Here is a 19,144-nt window from a genome sequence, read left to right as displayed (position 1 = left end):
CCAAGTTACAAACGCAGTGCTTGACCTCTCCTCCTTCCGGGGAATGATCCCATCACAAGCCATTACTGTTCAGATTTTAGCTGAATTTAGGAATCACAAGGGCCAAAGTGGCAAGACATACACCAGCTATACACATCAGTCTAAAGTGTTTTCCTCGCTCCTGTGTGGATATTTTGATCGATGCCAGTGCCAACTTTGCACTCAGTATCCCGACAGAGAAGTGCACACTAAGCGATTCTCTGCAGGATCTGAGCTTATGGCACAAAAAAAATGTTATGTTGTGTAGTTTACACTGAACGCTGTGGGTCCGTTAATGACGTTTACGTATCTTCTGGTAACACGTAAGTAATCAGGGTATGTAGCTTAGACTGATCCAGGATCAGTTAGACATCAGGCAGGGTTTAGGATGAGCCTGGACCTTCCCAAAGATTCTGAACGCTAGCCAGGACCCACAGAAAGAACATGATATTAAAATAAGATTCTACACATTGTGCTATAGAGGAGACATGTGTGTGGGTGTGTGCGTGTGTGTGTGTGTGTGTGTGCGTGCACGCAAACCTAAGACGGTAGAAAAGATAACAATCAAGGACATTTTCTTATATGTTATGGCTACAGAGAAGTCACAGTATCAGTATTAAATATAAAACACACTGTTTTACTTTTTCTGAGAAATAAATTATGACAACAACATAATGAGGAGTTTTGTTTTTTGGAATACAACTCTGTTGGTGTCGCCTAGTCTGTGTAGTGCACGTTTACTGCATCACATCATATAGTATGAATCCGGCCTACGGTTGGGATCATAATCCAATATCTGTATTTAAATCAGAGGGAGCCTCACGCTCACTTTCTAGGTTAAACTTCATTTGGCAACCCACTCCATGTCTCCTCCTTCTCTTATTTACACCGGACTGAGCTCACGCTGGGCGTGTCTCCAGTGTTGAAGCGCCGCCTCCTTCTGCCTTTGAAGCTTTTCCAGACCTCCCGTCTGTATGACTGTTGATCGCCACTGCCGTGTTCACACCTAGGCTCAGCTTCAGTAGCTGCTCCACCATGTGACCCTGTGCTTCACAAACATGACTCCAGCAACCCAGGGCTGTGTCTTCACTTACGGCACCTGGCTCGCTTATCGGCCCCCGCACTGCAGACTCAGGAAACGTGGACCCAAACCTTCCAAAAGAAACACCCAACCAGTTTGTCATGAGTGGGAATTTTGGATGGCAAAGAGTCAAGGAGAGAATGAATAGAACATTGAATATTGAACTCTGCTACTCTGCAACCCATGGGAACCGAAACTAGCAGCTGCTTGGATAGGGCAAGCTGAGGACTTGACAGGGAGCGCAGCTGCATGTGGGAGGGTGCTGAGTCTGCCCTGTTACTTCTCGCCGCGTCCCACGCGACACGAATCTGTGCGGGAGGGACCGCAGCACTGCGGCAAGACACTCTGAGAACAAAGGAGACGGACGGCTCTGCTCCCGCCGCCCTGCCATGGCCTCGCCGCCGGTGTCTTAGATCAGACAGCAGGGGGCAGTAATGAGATATGTGGCGGCCAGTGTAGAACATGACAGAGCAAAAACGGCAGACATGAAAAGAAATGTGTCAAATCCCAGGAAGCAAAAGGGACTTGCACAGGTGAGAATGAGGTGTCAGTCAGTGGTGCAGGGGTCCACTTATAGGGTAGTAATATTCATAACAAGGTGGGTCATACAGAGATAGTTTATTGTTCAATTCAATTCATTTGAATAGGGGGGAAAAACGTGTACCACTAGAGGAATCTATTGCATGTAATTAACTTTCTCTTTTAAAAGAATCTAAGCTATTTACAACACATCACACAACTACCCACCATAAGCTTGGACAATTAATCAATTAGTTCATTAAATACAGGTATGGTAATGCAGCAAAAATGGATCAAACAGTCAAACTAACTGAAGGTCTTTTTATTTAGATACACCCAGTTTGACTTCATTAACAAAGATCCAACTTTAAATATATTTACACTAGTCAGCAGAGGCTTGAGAATAATGCTCGAAAATGTGTCTGGCTTTGTTCTGTAGACATGTGTTGACCATTTTCTGTTTCATTGCTTCTGAATTCAAAACATGAATTTAGAATGTGGGAAACGCTAATATATCAGGACGGTGGAATGTCCTGGTTAAACAAGAAGCTTACTTCAGTTTATTCTTCTTTGTTTGTGTACAGACATCATATCTCAGCCGTGTCATACCTGAAAATGGGCTTAAGACGTATGTGCACTGCCCTCTGCTGGGGAATGAGTGTTAGTACTACAAATCCTCTTTCACAATCCTAATGTCACAGTATATAGTTTATTATTATGGGCAGGCTAATGTTGTGCTGCTGCTATGGTGCTAATGTGGCTTTGAAAAGCCACTTTATAAGGTAGTTGATCCAATTTTGAATGGTTCCACAGCAGTACAGACATGCCACTTTGTGAACTCTTGTGACACTGAATATTAGCTAGCAGAGTAACCATTATCACGAGGGCCTGGGGGTCGCTCTGAAGAATATGATCCATAAACCAGAAAGGGAGTGTCGAGTTTACCAAAACGTGACACACAGGTACAGAGTGTAACTTCGAGTCAACGTACAAACGTACCAGTATGTTAAACGCTAGGTGGCGCTATATGGCTATGAGTCAAGCTACAGATTTTATCACACCTTACTCAATAATGGACAATAATGGACGATATTGGAGTTGCCCAAGCACGCATACCTCAGACCGCCAGCTGTCTCTCTCAAACAGATGCATATACCATAAGCAATGTGCCACCAGCCTAAACTCAGACTCTCAGTGACGGAATTCTCATGAGATCCACAAACGGCATGTTCCCCGCTGGTGCACTTTGCTTACAATACTTGCTATTGTTGCTAAAGACTTTATATTTTAATACTATTGCACTTATGCACGTAGGTGGCTAATAACAACAAGGGAAAAAAATTAAGTACTCCAAAGTGAGAACAGTGTGATTTTCGGCCTCTCGTGGTTTGGCTGTAGCATCAACCATGTCAAAGTGATTTTCTACCCCTATGGTCACGAACCGCATGTGCTACAGCGCCCTCTACTGGTGTGGTGCAGGATTACAATGACCTGTCAACACCAGCACCGGTCTGGGGTACAAGACAATGTAGAGACGGAACTTCTCGGTCATTATCTATATAAACTATCATGTGTAACGATATGTATAAAAAATAAAAAAGTAGAATATATACATAGTCGGTACATTAAATTATAATTCTAAATTATGATACAATAACCTATATAAACACATGGAAAATCGCGCATAAGGCGAATAAAAGCCCATCGCGGGGTATGAAATCTCGGGCTATCGGTTACCGTCGTCTAATGGCGACATGCCGATGAAATGTTGTAGTGTGTGATATGCGGGCTTTGCGTTATTTCCTGGATCGTGTGTAAAAAGAACAAATATATTAATGGAAAAGTAATGCGTCACATCTACTTAAATATATTTACTTGTTGCCCACAATGAAACTTTAGACTAACGTGTCGTAACACGGCCTAATTTAAAGTGAATAAACTTCACAAATGCTGTCACAGAGCACAGGTTATAGGCTGCGCCACTGGACGTTTAACATCTAATCGAGTGTTTGTTATTCGGCGGGGACAACCAAGGACCTTGTTTGGGGATCTTACGGACCTTTAGTGCCAACAGATGTCGCAATGGGGCGAAACGTTTCGCTTGTAACTAACTTACAGTCCGTAGACCTCCATGCGGTAAGATGAGCTCATGCCAAAGTAACAGACAGCGCCGCAATTTCCGTGAACTCGGTGGTTTTTACAGACGACCAGGAAAAATAAACAACCTCTGTTGCTCTCTTCGTGTTGTTGTCTTTTCTTTCTCACCCTCTCTAAGCGAGGTAACCCTTTGGCGCGCGGCGCGTTCTCCCCGTGCAGCTGCTGCCCATGAAGCTCGCGTCCATTGGCCGCGCACTAGTTCAGCCTCCCACGTGACGCGGGATAAATGCCTGCACGCCAGCATCTTTGGTGGCAGACAATCACGGTTCTTGGTTCGTGGCACGACATCGTTGCTTCAATAAAGCTCAAAAGGAATGTCATCTACTACTACTACTACTACAAAAAAAAAAAATTTAGTTAACTGATCGCAAAGTATTTTCAGATTTTTTTTCCCGCTTTTATGAACGCCTGTAAATTATTTGTACAGTTTTAAACAGTAACCATGACTGGAGTTTTTGACAGTCTCAACACAGATATGCATTCAAACCAGATTACCTCGAGTAGTTACCACAGCTTGCACAAATCGCAGGAGTCCCCGACTTTACCGGTCTCCACTGCGACGGACAGCAGTTATTACAACAACCAACAGCCCGGACACTGCGCAGGGTCGCCGTATGGCCAGCTCGGCACCTACCAGTACCACAACACCGGTATGAACGCCGTGCAGTACAACACGAAATCGTACGACCTCGGATTCAGTAGCTCATTCACTACCTACGGCACGTACGGACCGAGCGCTTCACCCACGCCAACCGACGGAGGTAAGCGGCTCTGCGTGCTTGGGCGTTAACGGCTTTATGTGGGGAAACGTCGTGGTCTAAAACTGCTTTAATTTAATTGTAGAAAAAGAGGAGAGTGAGCCGGAAATTCGAATGGTCAACGGGAAGCCAAAGAAAGTGAGGAAGCCGCGAACGATCTACTCCAGCTTCCAGCTCGCGGCGTTGCAGAGGCGTTTTCAGAAGACGCAGTATTTGGCTCTCCCGGAGCGCGCGGAACTGGCCGCCTCTCTGGGCCTCACGCAAACCCAGGTGAGCTCATCCCACCCACGAGGCGTCTTGCCGAAGGGTCTCGTCCCTTGGCACGGTAACCAGTAGTGGGCGAAGTGTGTTTCGGTGAACATGAATCCTCTTTAAAAACGATTGTGTGTGAATTTGAGCTGCTTCACGACCGTCAAAGATGTTTTGAAGCTGCGCCTAAAATCACTACGGCTTGTTTGCAAATAGATGCTGCTGGGGACATAGACATCCCTATATGCATTTCTCGCCAAATAATACACTTTATACAATACTCTTCCTACGCGGCAAGTCTTTATAACGACATTGGTTGTTTGCTGTAGTCACTGATTGTCATTTTAATAAGCGCCATGTGTTTTTTCCAGGTAAAAATCTGGTTTCAGAATCGCCGCTCCAAGTTCAAGAAGTTGTGGAAAAATGGAGAAATTCCGCCCGAGCAACATGTGGCTTCCAGCGAGTCTCCCCCGTGCCACTCACCTCCTGTCAACACTGTCTGGGACTTTCCACAAAATCAAAGAATGAACAATGTAACCTCGGGTTTGCCTCAGAGCGGCAGTTCCCCCAACGCAACAGCGCCTTCCTTTCTGACAAACTACTCTTGGTACTCATCTACGAACTCAGCAACGCATCTGCAGCCGAACGCACTGGTACCACACCATCACAACACAGCTTTGAGCGCTGGAACGATATTTTGACAAAAATGCGACATTTATAAGCGGAGAATTTCATTTTGCAAGACTTAAAGCTTCAAGGGACTCACAGGCCTCGTTTTCCGAAAGTAGCCGCGACTGCATCGGCAAAGTTGAGAAGCACCGTGTTGCGTGCTGCGCGTAATACTGTTTTGTTTTGGGGTTTTTTTGTTCTTTTACACAGTGTCGTCAACATACAGACGCGAAAGAATAAACGGCATACAATTATTTTTGTATTTATTTATTTTGTCTCTGGAGGTGGAAAATAATAAAAAAAAAAAAGATCAAATTAATTGTTCAGTGAACCACTAAGATCCAAAGCTACGCTACAAAAGGCGAGTCGTGCGGACGTTTCACCCGTCGGAGTGAACCTTATAGCAGGATGTGTTAATGTCAGATCATGTAGCACAATTTGAAGCTGTATCGTGCCTTTAAAATGACCTCACTTCGTTGTCCACCGTAATGTATTTTAATGTGCCCATCGTTGTTATCATTATATTTGTTTACTTTGTATTTTGTACATAAGGTAAGTAGGAGATATAATATTTGTCCCAGTACATGGAGGCTTCACCGCTACCCTTGGATATGTCGCCCTTATCAGGCATGTAGGTTATCATGTAGTGTTTTTGCTTTTTATATATTGAGGGAAAAGGTGACCGAAAATCTCACAAGCTACTGATTTCCCAAAATCAAAAGTCACATGTAACACATTTTTTGGAATTATTTTGTTTATTTATTTTATCTCGTATGCTGAATGTCCAATTCTGGCATTATATGAATCAGACTTATTTAAATAAAATGTTTCATGTGAATTTATTGTTTTATTTGCGATTTTAGACAAACTGCATAAACACTGCACGGAGGTTTGTGATATGCCGAGTTTTCCCATTAAAACCAGGTCTTGGCTCACTTCTGGAATTTTGAGCTTTTTCCCGACCACGCCTCCTCCCGTAGCTCTGGCGCCAGCTGAGACTTCCAGTCTGTAACTAGTCTGGCTGAAGGCGTTATACTTGTAAATGTTTCAGACAAAACTCACAAATTCCCCTTTTGTCCATGAACATGACAGGTGTGACTAGGTAGCCCGCGTGATATGATAGCAGGTTTTGGATATGTAGACTAATAAATGACGCCCGACTTCCTTTTTTAAATGAACGACAACACGTTGTGTTGCAGTTTCTTTTTACACTTTTTGTAAAATGATATGTAGATTTTTGGAAACCAAATTTCATGGAAGCTGAAACAAGATGGGATCTCCAGAGACGAGACGCCGCGCTCGAGGCGCGCGCGGCATAGGAAGAGCAGTCGAGGCACGCGACACTCCTTGGCACGCGCCAGGGAAGTCGGGGCGGCCGGCTGCGTCTCAGACTGTCTGGAGTCAGCTCGCGGCGCTCCCGATGTTATGAAGCCAGTACAGCCAAAAGCACCAACGCAAGCCTCGAACCCAACTGCGTGGAAACACGTCCCACGTTTTCCCCTGCACCAGGGCTTTGTGACACCCGCGCCGTTATAGGCTTCGGTCGCTTTGTTTTCTCTGCTATTAAAGGTTAGGTCTGTATAGTGCGTTATTTCATGCAGGCCTTAGGCCTACGGAGGCCTAATGTGCGGTGTGGTTTTATGAGTGAGATGCTGAATAATGGCTAGGTTTATGTTGGACAAATTAGCGCGTACACTAATGCCCACTGGTCATTTACGTGTGACATTTGTCAGAATCTGAAACAAAGAAGGCAAACAAAATGGAAAAAAAATACGCTTGCGTTAAACTGAGCAGGTTTGATATGAGACTGAGTCCATGTTTAAATGCCTTTAACTGAATGATCGCATACTATAAAGGAGAAGGATGTAACAGGGATGTACTCTGTCAGTAATTGTCACATTACACGATGTTATAATTCGCCCCGGGGGCTGTGAATGAAAGCATCTTGAAATATAGAATCCTGCAGCTTGCTCATGCCCAAACAAACTCCCCAAATCACGATATTTCCAGAGGAATGTGCTTGTATTGAATGTGTTCAGTCGTATCAAATGAGGTCAATAATGAAACTAAGAAACAACTATAGGTCTTCTTGCCATATCTCCAAAGGCTCGCGTAGGCCTCCTGCTTTTTGAGGTGTCACTTTTGTTACCAGAAAACCTTTTAACTGACTCCTGCGAGACATATGGTGGGGATTTTTAAAATGTGAGTAATGTCACGTCATGGGAACACTCACCTGTCTGGAGCTAGTCACGCGAAGGGCGCATCCGTAGAGGCATACCTATGACAACCAGAAAAGTGCGCAAGACCGTTGGTGTTAACTACATCTAGCCTCATGTACCAGTAATACACCGCGAGGACAAGCTAGAAAAGGTGATTTAGTGAATTAAAATGAAAAGATTTCATACCATAGATTAAAGTGGAAGAAATGTCACGCATAACAAACAACACGAATGCAGGCTAAGGAAGTTTTAAAACTGCTTTGATGGCGCGTGTTCTGCGTGCCTTTCTCTCTAACAGATTAGCGATGATGTGGTTTTAGACACTTCCGGAATCCTGTAGACAACTTGAAAAATGCCATACCCCTTCCCTAATTTATACTCTGATCTGTAATTTCATCCACAATTGCTCTAGTTTGAGCATTCTGGCTCCCCGATCCGAAAGCCTGCAATTACTGCATAATTCTTCGCAATTTCAGATGTCCTAATATGGACTGTAATTTTTGCGCAAGACAATTTCCAGCTATTTCAGGCATCAACATTGTCAAAGTTGTATGTACATAATAAATGGGAATATCAATGCATAGTTTTTAGCATAACATCTTGACTCCGCGATAATTATATCCGTTTGGAGCCTACGCAAAATTAGCCTGAATTGCATGGTAACTGCTGCTTTAAATTTTTAAAAATTACTCATAATTTTCCCAAAGATTACCAAGATCTCGAGTGCACAATGTCATCAGCGTAATGAGGAGTAAACATTTATGCTAATAATCTGCAATTTTTTCCAACAGCTATAAAGAGGGAAAATAAAGCAGGAATTTTCAGTCATGTTCAGCGCGCGGCTGCTAAAGCTTAGCCCCGCTCGGGATGAGCTTCACGGGACCTAACGCGCTCAGCCATCGCAGTGACCACTGGATTCTGCATCCATATTCATCTCTAAACACTGAGCTCTATATGAATAGACACACATCTGGGCTCCGTGTTAATTTTTCTTATATAAGGTAAGAATAAAACTCCTCCAGTACTGTCGTGTTTTGTTAGTGTTATAGTTTATTTCCCTATGAAAACACCAATTATAATAAAAGTTTCAAGAATATATCAGATAATGGGGGGAATTTAAAGGACAATAGTTACATTTCCAGAAATACTCAAACAGCTTTACCTTTTCATTTTCCATGTTTTAATTAAAAATAATTAAATTTTGTTTGCTAGAATTTTCTGTCGAATGTTTCAAAGATTGTGCAGCTAGTTAAATACGTTAGATGTGAAAAACAGCATCAGTTATTTTAAACATAGCTACTAAAAGGTGAACGCATTTTTCACTTATCTTTTAAGGTTTCCAACAGTATTTAGTAAGATAACAGAAACTGTAACATATATCTATTATAATTTTTCTTAGATTAAAGGGAAATCGCGACTGATTCTGTTTCAGTTTTTTCCTCGCTAGCCTTTCTATAGGTTGTAGCACGAAATAAGGCAACCCTTGTTCCATAATTTCACCACTGCCTTAATTACTCCGACATTGTGTTATTGCTAATTTCGCGCGCTCTTCATATTGACAATCCCTCGGTATACACCTGCAAGCAATTTGCCAGCTTACTTATAACCGAGCTGCCGCGAGGGGGGCTTTCGCGCACCTATTTTGCTTTTTCCGTTTTGTTGTTTTTTCTTTTTTCATCACACAGCAAATTTTCTTTCAGTGTGCTATCTCTTTTGTTAACAAAAGATTCCGCGTGCGAAAAAAAATTGCTCATAATTATCCTGTAGATGGGGAACTGCATTAGAATAAATAAGGGCGGAATGACTATAATTATGTCTGGTTTGATGGGCTCGGCTCGTAATCAAGAGGAGAATACAGTGAAATAACGCTGACCCTCTCTGCTTCACAGCTGCATTTCAGAGCCCCTGAGAAATAGATTTTCATGTTTAATCTACTTTTTAAAGATTTGTGATGTTTATTTTTGCACGATCCTCGCTTTATTTTCTGTAGGTGATATTTCTATTTCCTTGGACTTGCTATATCGTATTAATTATTGCGGGGCAACCTTGTATAAGCTTTGAAAATACTACCAAATACCGAGATAAACAGCGACCCTGATAGATAAGTGAAACGGGTTTTATTTATTTTGAAGAAATATTGCATTCTACTAAAATGTTAAAAGGCCGAGTGAGAGCCGCCACTTCGGATAACAACCACAAAGGAATATCTGTCTTATTTTGGTAGGCCTAAAATTTACCATAAGAAACATAAAAGGGATCAAATGTGACCAGATAAGGCATGAACTATGGAAAATTAACAAACGTTTCTAAAGATAGTATATGATTTTTTATATAGTAATATTTTTTTATTATTTTTATTAGTAGTAGTAGTAGTAGTAATAGAGATGGTGACGGTGGGCTATAGCGTAGCAGCAGTAAGAGTATTAACGGTGTTGTTATTAGTGTAGTAGAAGTAGCCGTCACGGCTTTTGATCAAAAGTTCCTGAATATTATGATTTTGACATCAACAGTTCATCACTGTAACAGACACAAATATAGCAGCGCCTACACCTTCACTCAAGAAACCCTCCGTGATAATGTAACAGAGCGTGGTCCATCTTTAAGATCTCAACTGAACTTTTTGTGCCACGAGGTTGGCCCCCTCTTCGCTCGAGAGCGCACCGCTCGGCCTTTCCTGCTCCAGTAAAAAAAAAATAGCGCGAGACCATCTTTGCTGGCCCCACATGAAGCGCGTCAAAATTTGTCAGAATAATTATTGCTCCAACACACACACACACACACACACGCACACACACACACACACACACACACACACACGCACACACACACACACACACACACACACACACACACACACGCACGCACACACGCACACGACTTGTAAGGTCCTCTATAAAATACGCTAGTCTACTGAGTCCTACTGCTTGGGCACAAGCGCATGAAATTATGTTAGCAATATCTGATCCGCCATGGCGGATCAGATTAGTTATTAACTGTGTCGTCCTAAATATACACTGGTAGTCGACTAGGGCTGCTAAAAAAAATATTTTATTTCTTTATTATTTTAATGTGTTTAAGTATTTTAAACACATTAAGAAAATTTTGTTAGTCATATTCGAGAAAAGTATTTAAACTGTGCATAAAAATAGAAGATAAGCGCAATGGAGATATGGACATCACTGTAGCCCAAACGATTAGTTCACTAGCTCAGCAGGCTTCAGTGTTCGGTAAAAGCGCAGTTAAACTATCAGCCACAAACAAGATGTCCTTTGAACTTTTCACTTTTTCTTAGACCGATCCTCCGCGAGCCCCCTACCCCCTCCACCGGCCGCAGCGCTCGCGGCACCTGTCTCGCACTCAATTATTCACTTAACACAAACCAGTGCTCTTCGAGCCATTCAGCCTCGAGACGAGGTTTGTTCGAGCCATACAAGAGCAGAAAGGAGCTTATAGCGGCTAAACGATAGTGAAAGGAAACAAGTACCCTTACTGTGGGGAGATTTACAGTGTTAGAGAAACCAACACACGATTAATCGGCGGTTCAGATAGGAATAAAACATCTTTAAGGGCATTGGGTAGATTCGGTATAATTGCGGTAGAGAGAAGATATCGCTCCGATATAATATATCTAACAGCCTTAGATATATTATAATTTCAGTAGGCCTAAATGCTGCAGCTACGCCTCTACTTTTAAATTGGTGATATAGCCGAGTCTTTTAATATAATGTGGCATTTTAGTAACATATGCGTGGATCTACTTCAAATAAGAAACAAGAATAAAAATATGATAAAAATATGAAGTCTGTTGCAAATTGTTTTTATGAGCTGTAAACGAAGTAAAAGCGTACGCAATCAATCGTAAACATCATTTAAGACCTCACCAATTAGTATGTCTGCTTGGAAAATGTTTTACGCTCGGCGTTGTCTCGTTATTTGGATATTCGTAGCAAGTTGCAATGACAATGACATTTGTAAAAGTTCATTGAAAAGGAGAATTTTACTGTCATAGTTTACACATTGTACACGACTCCAAGGAACAAAACAATAAATTAATCTGACCAATATAAAACTATTTTGCTATGTAGAATGCTAAACACATGAATTTGTAATAAACATACCCAGATTAAATTCTTTTCACATCGTTAACAACACAATCTAAAATTGGCCATTTCTGTACATTAACTATCGACACTTCCCTAGCGCGAGAGATCCGCTTGTCACTGGCGCCGTTTTGCACGCGAATACGAACCACTCGGGTTAACAAATTGCTCTCAAATTTGAGTGAAGTGTTGCTCACTTTAGTGCAGCCTCTTCATTTAAAGAACATTCATTTTAAATAAAACATATAAACCGACATAAACAAAATCTAAATAAGTTACTTTAAATAAACACACCCAAAAAATATTAATTCATAAAGACTTTCTCTTTGGAATCAGGAAAATCAGCCCTTCGCATGATTTTACCTATACTGTTCCAAATAGGCCGCGTGCCCATGACAGAGCGCGTGTCAGCTCATTCACCCTTCCTTGAAAAGAAAAAGCTAAATGTTGTATTTTTGTGTTGCTCTTAAAACCGACATTACTCTGATCAAACGCCCGATTATTATATCGTTTCTTTCGGGGACTCTAAATCTTGAGAAATCAATTCCTTTGTTGCAATTTACTTGGTAAAAATGATCAATCTGAAGAATGTTTTACTTGTTAGAGTTATATTTTTACACACAGTTAAATGTCACGTTAGAAAGAATGAGAACAGCAGCTTCGTTTGACCCACTTTCACGGCAATCCCGTTTTGTTTCTGTGGCGGACCACTCTAAAAGGCCAATCTTGCTCCTCCGACGCTGGAGTTTGTGTCTCAGTCTCTAAGTATCCAGGCTAGTCTGTCGTTGTGAGTGCTGCGTCGTCTGGCAGCGGTGGGAGGGCGCTCCGGATCACGTCTGTACTAGGCTGTGGAAGGCCCGCGCGCAATACAAGGCCGCGCCGGGCGGCTGGCCCGTGTGGTCCCCTGAACTGGGCCCTCCGTGAGGAAGGGCGGGGTTGTTTCAGCAGTCACTTCACATGAGTTGCGGCTGCTGCATAGAGTCTTGGTGCGTTGTGGGATACCAGGAGGTGTAACTTGGGATGTACGAGCTTGGCGTGCCCACAGACGTTTTAACGGTTGCGGTGGAGTTCCAGACCGGCGCTACGGATGGAGATCCGGTGGACAGTCCGCGGCCATTGGCCAGTGCGTTTGTGTCTATCGTTCCTCCGCCTTGCTTCATCAGTTTCTTAAACTTGGATCGTTTGTTCTGAAACCAGATCTTTACCTGCAGGAAAAGACCAGTTTTAGTATAGCACCTAACAGGTTTACGACGACCAACATCGCAGACCAGCATTGCTGCGTATCGAGATTAAAAACAAACTACGTACCGTTAAACGGATTACAAATCAATTTGTAACAATTCACTTACAATAAATACATACGTAAACAGAGCATATAATGCGTCATCACATCCAATAATAATAAAAATACAAGCACACAGGCCAGTTGCAACAAAAACTACAACTGAAAAACGTCTTAACGAGTGAATGGATTTTTCTTACTGGATTTTGAAAATCCCAACACAGAGGCCTACTTATTACAAGTTAAAAGTGTATTATTATTTTTACATTGTAGTGTACCAAAGCATGCAAGTGAAAAAAACGGTAAAACGGTTTTGTATCGTCGCACCTGGACGATAATTTGACAAAATCCCCACCAAGCCTGTGCAGAAACGATAAACTCGCCTGTGTTTGCGTGAGACCTAGAGACGCGGCGAGCTCCGCTCGCTCCGGCAGCGCGAGGTACTGTGTCTGCTGGAATCTGCGGTTGAGCGCCTGCAGCTGAAGACTGGAGTATATAGTCCGGGGTTTGCGAATCTTTTTCCCCTTCCCGTTGAACCGAACTTCTCCACCTTCTACCACTGTGTTTTTCTCCGTTTCTGGTGCTGAGGGATTAAAAAAAAAGAAACAGTCCTCATCACATCACTGGTTGAGTTACAGTCTCTAAGATGGTCCTGTCGCGCGGCGCGCATCACTGCGCTAGTTTTACAGCCTGCAGTTTAGGTATAATTACCCATAATTGCATACATTGTTTATAGCATTACGCAATAAATAATTACCAAGCCTAATACCCGCACATCTGGGCTACTCCGGTCCAACGTTCTCACAGTGCGCTGAAAAAAAGAAACGGACGTTTAAGTTAGAGTAACAAGCGTTTCTTACCTGTGTCCTCTAATCGCGTCTGCGTTAATGCCGTGCTGTTTTGGTAAGTCTGCACGCTACTAAGGTATGGGCTCGAGGAATGGCTACCGACAGAGTTGACATATGGATAACCCAGCGATCTGGGGAAGGACGGAGCAGGGCTGTACGAACTGTCGTGCTGCGGGTGACCGGCAGAATGTAAACAGTGCATTGAATAATGTCCATGAGACATAGATGAAGGCGACATTTGCTGACTTGGTGGCCCAAATTCCATGAAAACGTTCTTTCCTGAGACAGGGCTATTTAGACTCTCTGGTATTGTAGTCATTGTCATGTCTTCAGGCGAATCTCTCTCTCTTCTGCTTTTTTGTTTTCTTCTACGATCTCAGTGAAGGATGGATCCCAATTTAAGCTCAACTGATTTTTTCACTTTCCATTCATAAGAAAATGTAGTTTGTCTCTGTGAAAAGTCTAGGTGTGATGCAGTGGATCTACACAAACTCGCTCAAACGTTTGAATCAGGGAATCATGAATATTTATCAAAGGTGGTCGCTGATTGGTCCACTCGCTCCAAGAATGGTGGGGATTGGCGATCCCGGGGTAGGGTCCGAGGAATATGATAAACTCAAGAAATAAGACAAACCTTAGACCCAGTTGTTCAATGCTAAAAAGGAAATTCAGGGGGTGGGTCGTGGAGGAAGGTTTTTTACGTGGAGGAGTCACAACTAAAGCGCAAATCCCTTAACAGCATGTTTACAAACATTTTTCTCGAACCCGAAAAATAAATGGTTCACACGTACTAAAACATCGGTAATATTCTGATATATAAAATGCCATTTGATTTCTATTATCAACTGTCATTTCTGACTAAAATTTGAATTCAATTTGGTTTATTTATAATTGTTTAATTTACTTCTACTTATGAAACTAAATTAAAAAAAAAACATATCAAGTGTATTTGTCAAACCAGGGCAAACAAACAGAAATAATCCATGGAAGTTCTGCATATAAGGAAAGCCTATATACATAGGAAGAATAATTAATATTGTTATTATTGTTATTTTTGTTGTTGTATTAGTATCACTAGTACTAATACAGTTGTTGACAATGACAATGGTGTAGTTATCATTATTATTATTATAATAAATTATTATTATTATTATTATTACTACTACTAATAATAATAACAATAATAGTAATAATAATAATAGTGCTATCCTACATAAAAAACAAAACAATATAACAATTAAACAAGAACACTATATTTAATTGCCATTTTCAGAAATAACTTTTTATGCCCTCTAAAGACTATACAAATATGATTAAATACAGTATTAAATAGTCTGTTGTTTTTGTCTGCGTCCTTATTGTTTCGGGGACAGATGTATTACTTACGGCTTCATTTGATTAAATGCTAGTCTCAAGTGCTCGGAGCCACAGCTGAAACCAGTTCAATTTGCATAACACTGTTGTTTAATTTTCATACGCATAATTAGCCATATATTTAACACTTCCACTGGCATGCAGATTCAAATCACTCAGAACCAATGAGCGACCGTAAACGCACCTGGGCTAAATTCTGCATTTCTGTCACAGCTAAAATATTGCTGCCAAATAATTGCGTCGCCCCCCACCAGTGCTACCGATAACTGAACATACCAAATATTATAGATTAGTTTGAATCTTTTTGTATAGTAATCACATTTGCACAGGTACTGCCCGCATAATATTCCCCTTGAATTTAACGAGATATAATACAAATTCCTTGTTTCTGAGATTTGAACCATCACTACCTGTATTATCCATCACATCAATGTATCTCGTGGTTTAAATGTGACAGGCACAAAGATGTATCTATTTATAGGTGGTGATGACCTGCGCCGTGAACTCTGAGTATTCAGAAAAAAAGACCAGATAAGAGAAGTGCTGAAACAGCAGACAAGCTCACGTTTCTTGACCACATGTTAAGCGGTTAGGAATAACCGAAACATGTTTGTTTTATGCCAGGAGTACTAGAGCTATAAACTGCACTCACGGTAAGTTCTCTTCTGAAACGACCGAGTTCGCGTGAAAATCCTTCACGCAGATCGGCTTGATATTAAAGAGCATCGCATATATTCGGGTGTCATTCTTAGAATAATGCTACATGGCATCTAAATATATTTACATAGCCTAAAAGTCGTTTCCAGACAACCGATCATTTAGAGATATGTCAGAGTGTGATGAAAGTTAGAAATGTGCCAAGCTCTTCTGACCATAAATGCTTTTCACCACGTGCACCATGTTTTGTCCCCACAGGAGTGTATTAATCCCTCCAAAATGGCAAACACACGTCGCTGCCCGTTATGTTTACTCAGCATGTTATTTAATTTGATTTCTTATAGATTTATATGTCTGTTTGTCATATGTAATCCACCAGATTTAGCTTTCTCACAGAGGATATTACCATTCTAGAAACTTGCAGGAGGTCCAAGCTACACGGAGACCTCTAGGGATTTCGGTATGACGCACGCGAAGGTGTCAACAGAAACAGTGAGCAGAAGTGTTTTGCTAACAGATCGGTACACTCACCGGTTTGTAAATTAACATTTCTCATGCGAAATATGGAGATTTGAAAAATGAATTTGGTTTGTTTTTAACCAAACCATAAAAAAATCTACAATTTGAATGAATATTCAATAAAGTGGTCCAGTGACAAAGTCTTAGTGATCACCTCCCCCGGTTTAGTGCTTTTGAAATTAAAGTTTCAAAGTAGCTTCATCAAGCAGGTGAGAAAGAAAACCGGTCATACCATTGCGCGCGCCATCCCGGTGAAAACGGCGGAAGCGGGTCACACCTCCGGACCTTCGTTTTATTTTCACTGTCGCTCTCTTCTAGTCGCCCTGACGGGGGAGAAACGCAACTGAGTCCCTACCAGTCCCCGCTTGCCTACTCCAAATCTCCACGTGAATTACAAATTAACGTTAGTTAAATTCCGTTACTCTCACAATTAACTTAATTACGCAAGTGAACAGTACAGCAAGACACGGCAGCACGCAGTAATGCCACCGCTACCAGCACGACCACCGAGTCCTCTGCACTGACGGCCACGTTCAACAATTTCTGTATGATATCCCCTCAAAATCGCTTCAAAATTGTCCAATTTAAAGCAATTTGTATTTGGAATTACATTCACAAACTACCTTACAAAGATCCTTTATCAATAGCGAAAATAATAACAGTATTACAACCAACAATTATCATGATTTAGAGGTGAGGGAAGATTTTACATGTAGCGTACTTCATGGTTGAGACTGATAACTGTGATTATTGTACCCGATTATGGTATCTAAGACTGAAATTGATGTGTAGCCTGCATATGCACCCTACTTTATAACAGATGACAGATGTTGTCTACAGTCAATTTCATAAACAATAAGAAGAAAACATAGTTCAATATTGATTATAACGTTATTTGTTTAAAAATGATTAAAATAATAGCCCACAAGAAGACAAATAAAACAGTGTCAGAATGCGACATAATGCAATCTCTCACACGATATATATCACATAGTCAGCGAACTGTTTTGCTAGGTGGAGAATAAATGTACAATGTACAATATCTTTTTAGAAAATGACGCGTAAAATGAAAAGCTAGGTTTTAGGAACACACACACACACACACACACACACACACGAACAAAATAATAAATAAAAATCACTAATATTCTTATATTTTACGTATACATCCAATAGGACTACGTCTAGATGCATCTGTCCAAAAATATTAACAACAGATAATTAAATAAATGACTGAATGAGTAAATGAAAGCGAGAATGAATGAATGAATGAATAATCATATATAAACTTTTGAGATTATTAAATACACATGGGACACACCACGACAGCGGTTAAAAACATCATGACGTTCCTCTCACTTTGGTTCCGATACCGCGACATAGAGATAATTTAAATGAAAGTCATTTCTGTAATTTTTAGTGACGCAGCTGCAATTGAGCGCGTGGCTATGGCTTTTTTTACGGTTTGTCTCCGCGTAATTACATCGCACGAGCTAAACATGGCCACGTGTTCGCTTTCACCACCGCAGCACTGATAACCTCTAAATCTAAAGGCTCTAAAATAAGGTGCTTCGCCAGGGGGAAAAAAAGCACATTCGAAAACAGGAAATGACATTCGAAAGGACAAAAACCAAAGGGAAGTGACATGCTTGCGTTCTTTAAACACCTGCTGTGCTGCACCGATTCAGTGTTCCGGCCCGTTCAGCCTGTGTTTGTGTGCGAAGGGTCCCCATCTTAGACACAAACACCAAGACGAGCAAACACCTCACTGACAAAACCAGGTCTCACCAACGCAGCATGAAATGAGCCTAAGATATCCGTCCTTAAAGTAAAACCTGATCCGATTGTAAAGGGACTTCCGATTTCAAGGCCAGAGTAAATTCCAGTCAATCTCTGATTAGTTTCTGTTATTGGTGGCCCAGGATTCACTGGGATTTAATTGTTTCAGTATGAAGCAGGCACACTCATCATAGTTACTCTAGTCTTTACGACGTATGAGTGTCCGCAAGTCGCACACAACAAATCAGAACCCAAACAAATGGAGACGTATCACAAAAGCTATTGACAGATTATTGTGAAACACCATCATATAATAAGGGAACTGAAATAATAATAATGATAATTGCTCCTTGCTTGCTCAAATCAGCCCAATAAGCAAAATTGGTGAGACTTTTGGATTTTAGTTTGTGTACATACTGCTGAAGAACTCGTTAGCAGCAGACACGGGACATCTAAAGCCTGTGCCAAGCCCAACACAATGAGCAAAAAACTTCAGACTGGGTTTGCAAAGGATTCACAGATATGGATTAACGGTCCCTCACAACAAATATTCTGAGGTTTAAAGCATGATCAATTGAATATGGTTGTAGAGGCTTTCTATACTGTTTATTTTCAAACTTTATTTAAACAAGCAGAAGAACAAGTCCTTATTTATAGAATGGAGTGTTTGATTTGAGATCGATGCCTCTGATGTACAGCAGGTCTGCTTCTGTTGCCCTTCCATGCTCCATGTGTTAGGCTAACACAAACAGCATGGCAACTCTGCTGTCCCTATTGTTATACTGAAGTCACTCATCATTTTACAATTGAAGTTAAGTACATGAAATAAAATACTCTTCTGTGATTTATGATGAGCACTTAACAATCATGAGCTCATTACCATTTTAGTAAAGGTAAATACACACACACACACAC

At 41.4% G+C, this 19,144-nt stretch overlaps 2 protein-coding genes across 2 annotated transcripts; one reads left to right on the top strand and one right to left on the bottom strand.

The window, feature by feature from the left end:
* Positions 1–4,042: 4,042 nt before the first annotated feature.
* Positions 4,043–6,289, top strand: dlx2a (distal-less homeobox 2a). The gene is made up of 3 exons (XM_027027545.2): positions 4,043–4,536; positions 4,619–4,803; positions 5,154–6,289. Exons 1-3 carry the CDS (start codon positions 4,218–4,220, stop codon positions 5,481–5,483), a joined length of 834 nt encoding a protein of 277 aa, XP_026883346.1. The 5' UTR covers positions 4,043–4,217; the 3' UTR covers positions 5,484–6,289.
* Positions 6,290–11,652: 5,363 nt separating this feature from the next.
* On the bottom strand, positions 11,653–14,312 carry dlx1a (distal-less homeobox 1a). The gene is made up of 3 exons (XM_027027540.2): positions 13,913–14,312; positions 13,436–13,635; positions 11,653–12,975 (listed from the first exon to the last, which is right to left on the bottom strand). Exons 1-3 carry the CDS (start codon positions 14,223–14,225, stop codon positions 12,724–12,726), a joined length of 765 nt encoding a protein of 254 aa, XP_026883341.1. The 5' UTR covers positions 14,226–14,312; the 3' UTR covers positions 11,653–12,723.
* Between the last annotated feature and the right edge of the window lie 4,832 nt (positions 14,313–19,144).

This window comes from Electrophorus electricus, chromosome 2, assembly GCF_013358815.1.
Source record: "Electrophorus electricus isolate fEleEle1 chromosome 2, fEleEle1.pri, whole genome shotgun sequence".
NCBI lineage: Eukaryota > Metazoa > Chordata > Actinopteri > Gymnotiformes > Gymnotidae > Electrophorus > Electrophorus electricus.
The sequence above is the reverse complement of the archived record's forward strand: the minus strand, read 5'-3'. Positions and strand labels throughout refer to the sequence as shown.

Excerpts from the sequence above, each read along its gene's own strand:
- dlx1a (XM_027027540.2), bottom strand. The coding sequence starts at position 14,225 with ATGACAATGACTACAATACCAGAGAGTCTAAATAGCCCTGTCTCAGGA. Across the intron at positions 13,636-13,912 it reads GACGCGATTAGAGGACACAG|CACCAGAAACGGAGAAAAAC; the intron begins GTAAGAAACGCT and ends TTAATCCCTCAG. Across the intron at positions 12,976-13,435 it reads TAGGTCTCACGCAAACACAG|GTAAAGATCTGGTTTCAGAA; the intron begins GCGAGTTTATCG and ends CTTTTCCTGCAG.
- dlx2a (XM_027027545.2), top strand. The coding sequence starts at position 4,218 with ATGACTGGAGTTTTTGACAGTCTCAACACAGATATGCATTCAAACCAG. Across the intron at positions 4,537-4,618 it reads ACCCACGCCAACCGACGGAG|AAAAAGAGGAGAGTGAGCCG; the intron begins GTAAGCGGCTCT and ends ATTTAATTGTAG. Across the intron at positions 4,804-5,153 it reads TGGGCCTCACGCAAACCCAG|GTAAAAATCTGGTTTCAGAA; the intron begins GTGAGCTCATCC and ends TGTTTTTTCCAG.